Source organism: Protobothrops mucrosquamatus, unplaced genomic scaffold, assembly GCF_001527695.2.
Source record: "Protobothrops mucrosquamatus isolate PMUCROS unplaced genomic scaffold, P.Mucros_1.0 scaffold48, whole genome shotgun sequence".
Classification (NCBI taxonomy): domain Eukaryota; kingdom Metazoa; phylum Chordata; class Lepidosauria; order Squamata; family Viperidae; genus Protobothrops; species Protobothrops mucrosquamatus.
The window spans coordinates 2,699,285-2,705,040 of NW_015386430.1; the positions used below are offsets into that span (position 1 = coordinate 2,699,285).

Consider the following 5,756-nt stretch of genomic DNA (forward strand, 5'->3'; position numbering starts at 1 on the left):
CCTTACCTTGCGTCAACTGCAAATTTGATAGACTTCCCTTTTCTCCACTTGTCTAAATCATTTATAAAAATGTTGATGAGTGCTAGCCCTAGAAGAGAACTCTGGGTACCTCACTATATACCTTCTCTTGTTCATGTAGACAACAATTCACTAAGAATCAAAGTGAGTGAAGTTATTTAACCAACCGCAAAATTCATCTTGGGGTGGGACTAACCATTCCACAGAATTCCATTTCATCAAGAAAACGGCTACGGTCAACTGACTTACAAATGTGAATTATGTCACTCTTGCCCCTGTACCAGGACTTCAAGTTCTCCCTGTTTGTTCCTCATATTTTGCACATTGATGTACAGGCATCTGAACACTTCAATACTGTCCTTTTTAGCTTGCTTGCTTCATCCCAGATGAAACTATGTGATGAATAATCCAGGGTCATGCCATGCAGGGTATTAATACAGTGAGATGTAGTTATATTTGATTATCTGCTGTATTCTTTTCAAGTGCTGCATACAGCTGCTTTTTTCTACTAGTTTGAAAAGAAAAGGTTCAAGAAATCTTTGAATTCTGCCAAAACTGAAAAGCATGTGCTGATACAAAAAATATAAAACAACTGGCAGACATCCTATAGAGCATGGTATTTGGATCCCATTCACCTTGGTAGGTAACAATGAATAAATAGGCTTATTTATCAATTTGTTTTGGCATTTATATCATGTTCTTCTATACTAAAGGCCTATTCAAGATTGCAGATAGAAAAATAGAGAGGGAAGAAAAATGTACTTTTTTCAAAGTTTTGGCAAGAATTTACTACAATAATGAAAGGACAATAAAATATAATAGGCACAGCAGATAAAATATGAATTAGATACTCTCATTTTACAAAGGTTGTCAAAATACAGCAATCTGAAAGAAGATAATCGTGGGAGGTAAATTTTTTCTTTCTATTTCTTTTGGGTTAGGAAAACAAAAGGAGAGTCTTCTAAAAATGAGAAAAATCTTAGATGGGCATTGCATTTTTCCTCTGCTCATTTTCTTTTTGCTGTAATATACACATCAGGAACATACATGCCTCAGTGTACTGGAAAAAAAACAATTAGCCAAACTTCCCAGGCATAATTTGCCTCTTCTAAGTACACATCAAAAACAACATGTAAAATTCCGCCAGTGTGGACATTAGAATAGCTCAGATTTTATGCCCAAGATTGAATTTTAAATTTTATTAAGCAAAAAAATTAAGCTAGCCTCATGAGCTGCAAAGATAAGTTCCCTGAATTATATCTCCAGAGGTTTGTTTCTCTTTTTCTTTGGTTATTGCTTTCTTCCATTCTTTATAATTTGTTAATCCATACTTTTCTTTATTTCTAATATCTTTATCCCTAATTATTTGCTATTCCCATAACTGCTATAGATACCAAGACAAAACAGGGTTTTTAATTATAGTAAACTTATTTAATTTATTTATAAAATTTGAATGGCAGCATTTAAACTTCTGAAAATCAAAAATGTAGATTTTTAGTATTCAGAACGGTAGATAGGTGTGAGTTTTATTTAATAATAACTATAATATTTAAGTATTTGTGACTTGGAATAGATGCATCCTAATTTTCAAAATGTTATTTAATGATAAAATATCACACAAATTTTCTGGAAATTCAATAGCATTTTGAGAAACATCACAGATTGTAGCTGTTCTGGCCAGTTCTTTTTATTTTTATTCTCTGGTCTTCTACAATGGGAGCTGTCAATTGCCTGCAATGGGAGGCTGAAGCAGGAAAGCTTTTTAATCCCAACAAAGATTTCTAGTCATATTTACCTTTCCTAACCAGCTCTCTTACTCTAATTTCTCATGTCAACAGATTTTTTTTTTCAAAGCACCAAAGCAAATTTCATGTGCGTTAACACAAGCATTTAATAATACTGCTACCTTGCAAGTTACTGTGAACTTTATGTGAAGCTACTTGGCCAGCATCTGTGCTCAAAGAAGGGAAAACCTTCTTTACAGAGCTCCACCTAAGCATTTGATTATCATTCTTTCTGAAGCAAAACTAATCTTGAGAATCCACCCCCCAAAAAAAGAAGAATCTGTGCAACCCAAGCATTGCCCCCAAACAGCTAAATGTGAAACTACATAAAGATGTTTACTGACAGACTAATAAACAAATGGATCCATCTCAATGTAACCTTGACGAATGGCGCATCCAGGTGTTTTCAATAATGGCCATAAGCACTACAACTCAGAGTATTTCTGATTCCAGTATAATGCATTATTAGGCCATTAGAGGCTGAGGATCGAGGACCATTTGTACTCAGGCCTATCAATAATGCTGCTTCCCAGCTTACTTTTAGACCAGGGGAATTAGTCATACTGATATTCTATTTAATAAAAACCTAAAGAAGCCGCATCAAGAATCGCATTACATTTTAACAGGGTTACAGCAGCCCGGGAGGACCACAAGTTTAATTTTCATAAGAGCATTCATTCCTCAATTATGTCAAACATGAAAATGTAAATGGCAAATTTAATGCTAACAATATCCCTCAAAGCACATTGGCAGGTAGCAGCCATTATGTTGAACAAATGTAGGCAGCATAGCAAGCAGGAAGAAGAAAATTTAGCAGGGAAGGGAATCAACAGCAAAGTTGAGTTTTACCAATTAAGCTGCAGAGATGGGCTCAGAGATCATCCAATATGCATGTGGACAGCAAAGTTTCTCTTTCTCTTCCTCCTGAAGGTATTTACTGATGGTGCAAGGCATAATTAATTTGGGTTGGTAGCAACAGCCAGAGAAACACGTAATAAGCTTCTTGACATTTCTTCAGATAAATGGAATGGTTCAATTTTAGTCACTTTGTTCATAGGTTGGCTTGTGTCTTATGATTTTCCCTTAGCTTGGATCCTCTTTACCTTCCAAGCCACTGACAGCCAATTTTATTATCAATCTCTACTGTTATTGTTGTGTGTTGAGTTCGTTGAGGCATAGACCAGACCGATGTAATACAACTATTCTTTATTGCTGAAAACACAGAAGTGGCTACGACAACCACTTGACATCTATTTACACAGTGCCGCCGCTAGGCGGCGACCAATCATTTTAAAGAACAATTTCCCGTTTAAATTGCAGGCTAGCAGTTTGCTCCATGACAGTTGGAGACTCTTTTCAAACAAACACAACAATGGATCATAACAACTATTAATGACTAACCCAATACATTACACCCCTTCCCCCTGGATAAATCAATACATTGCAACGTATGAACATAATCACTCAAATATGCAGGCGGGTTCTACAAGCCTCCTTGTTGGGCCAGGTAGACCAGGGTCCCTTGGCCCGATCGCTTCGGAAAGACTGGTACCTTGTTGATCGTTCTGGCTGGGTAGACTGGTGCTGCCATGTCCATTATTGCCGGGTAGACCAGTGCCACTGTCTTTGTTTGCGATACTGCCTGATGGACTCGGGACAGGGTTCGTTGGCGACCCCAATTCTGCAGGCATAGTCTCAAAAGTTTTGGGTGGTTCAGGTGTGGCCCGGTCACCAGGCAACCCACTAATCTCTTCTCTGTCAGCGGCCAGGCTCTAGCTAGCCTGCCGCCACCACAATTGGTCTATGTGGCATCGAACCACACAACCATCATCCAGGGCCACTTCATAAGACAGTGGCCCTGACACCTTTGAAACCACAGCTACCACCCAAAGTGTCCCCAGCCCATAGTTTCTCGCCCATACTTTCTCACCAAGGTGCAAACTTCTTGGAGGCTTGGGTTGCGATGTTTCTGCAGCAGCCCTGTCAGGGTGGAGATGGTCCAGCTTGGTGGTCAACTGACGTCCCCATCTCAGTTCTGTTGGACTGTGGCCCATAGTGGTGCAAGGAGTAGTATGTTGGCAGAGTAGAAAATCTGCTAAGCGATGATGCCAGTCACCTGTCATTAATTTCTTCAGTGCTTCTTTGGTCGTTCTGACCATTTGTTCTGCTTGTCCATTTGAAGCAGGATGAAAGGGAGCTGAGGTAGCATGTCAGATCATGTTTGTCCTCAGGAAGGACTGGAACTCAGCTGCTATGAATTGGTTCCCATTATCAGACACAATCACATCTGGCAAGCCGTGTGGGGCAAAGATTCTGCGCAGTGCCTGAATGGTCCTGACAGTAGTCATAGATGGGACAGATGCTACCTCTAGCCATTTAGAGTAACTATCTACAACAATGAGAAACACCTGTCCTTGGAAGGGTCCTGCAAAGTCTATGTGCATGCGAGACCAAGGAGTTTGTGTGGCCTCCCAGCGATGCACTGGTGCTTGAGGCATTTCTGGTCGGGTCTCCTTACAGACTTGGCAACTCCTTATTTGAGCCTCTATGTCCTTATCCAGGTCAGGCCACCACAAGTAACTCCTAGCAAGTGCCTTCATTCTAACTATGCTTGGATGACCCTGATGCAGAGATTCTAAAATTCTGGCTCTTAATGTGGGTGGGACTATCACCCTGCTTCCCCATAGCAAGCAGCCTTTATGAGCTGACAGCTCATTTTTTCTGCTAGTGAAACTATGAAATTCTGGACCTAGTCTGCTATCAGGCCACCCCCTCAACACTCAGTTCAGAACATGACTGAGTGTTCTGTCAGTGGCAGTTTCAGCAGCCACATCTCCTGCATGAAGGGAAGTCTCAGAGAGATCCTGGATTGCCAGGATGAGAGCTGCAGATGCTGGGTCAGGGTCTGTGTGAGGCAAAGACAGTTGGTTGAGTGCATCAGCATGGCCCATTTCCTTGCCTGGCTTATGGACTAGCCTGTAAGAATAGGCAGCCATGAATATTGACCATCGCAGCATCCTAGGAGAAAGGATCTGTGGGGTCTGCTTGTCTGCTGTAAAGAGTCCTAAGAGAGGTTTATGATCCATGAAAATGGTGAAGGAGCACCCATATAGGAAGTCGTGGAATTTTTTAATTCCAGCTACAATGGCTAAAGCCTCTTTGTTTATCTGTGCGTAATTCCTCTCTGCAGGGGATAACATTCTGGAATAGCAAGCGATGGGTGCTTGATGCCCATCTGCCATTAGATGGCTTAAAACTGCTCCTATGCCATATGGTGAAGCATCGCATGCTAAATTGACAGGTAATTTCTCATTGAAGTGAGCTAGTACTGAGCTTGATGACAGCAGTGATTTGACTGCTTTAAAAGCTTTTTTGTGGGTGTTTGTCCACTCCCACAATGCTTTTTTATCCAGAAGCTGATGAAGCGGCTCTGCCAAAGCTGCCTTGTGTGGCAGGAATGAATGGTAGAAATTAAGTAGTCCTAAAAATGCCTGCAGCTCCCCTTTTGACTTAGGTCTGGGAGCCTATTGTATAGCTTTAAGCTTAGAGTCAGAGGGGTGGATTTCAGCAGCATCTATCCTGAATCCCAGGAACTCGGTAGAGTTCACACCAATTTAGCACTTTTTAACTTCAACCCCACTTCGTGGAACCGTTGAAGAAATGCTCTGAGACGTTCTGCTAAGACTGCTGCAGATTCCCCAGCAATCAGAACGTCATCAAAATAAGGGCACACACCTGGAATATTCTTAAATGTGCATTCTATTACACTCTGGAACAACCCTGGAGCAACATTTACCCCAAACTGCAGGCGACGAACCCTGAATGCCCCTCTATGTGTGACTATTGTCTGAGTCTCTGCAGTGGCATCATCCACAGGCAGTTGCTGATATGCCTGTGCGAGGTCCAATTTAGCAAATACACGACCTCCCTGCAGTGATGCCAGGAAGTGGATTA

General features: G+C 41.2%; 1 protein-coding gene across 1 annotated transcript; it reads right to left on the reverse strand.

The window, feature by feature from the left end:
• Window positions 1-3,574: 3,574 nt before the first annotated feature.
• LOC114922302 (uncharacterized protein K02A2.6-like) lies at window positions 3,575-4,753 on the reverse strand. Its single transcript, XM_029283297.1, has 3 exons — window positions 4,600-4,753; window positions 4,026-4,506; window positions 3,575-3,899 (listed from the first exon to the last, which is right to left on the reverse strand). Exons 1-3 carry the CDS (start codon window positions 4,751-4,753, stop codon window positions 3,575-3,577), a joined length of 960 nt encoding a protein of 319 aa, XP_029139130.1.
• Window positions 4,754-5,756: the final 1,003 nt, after the last annotated feature.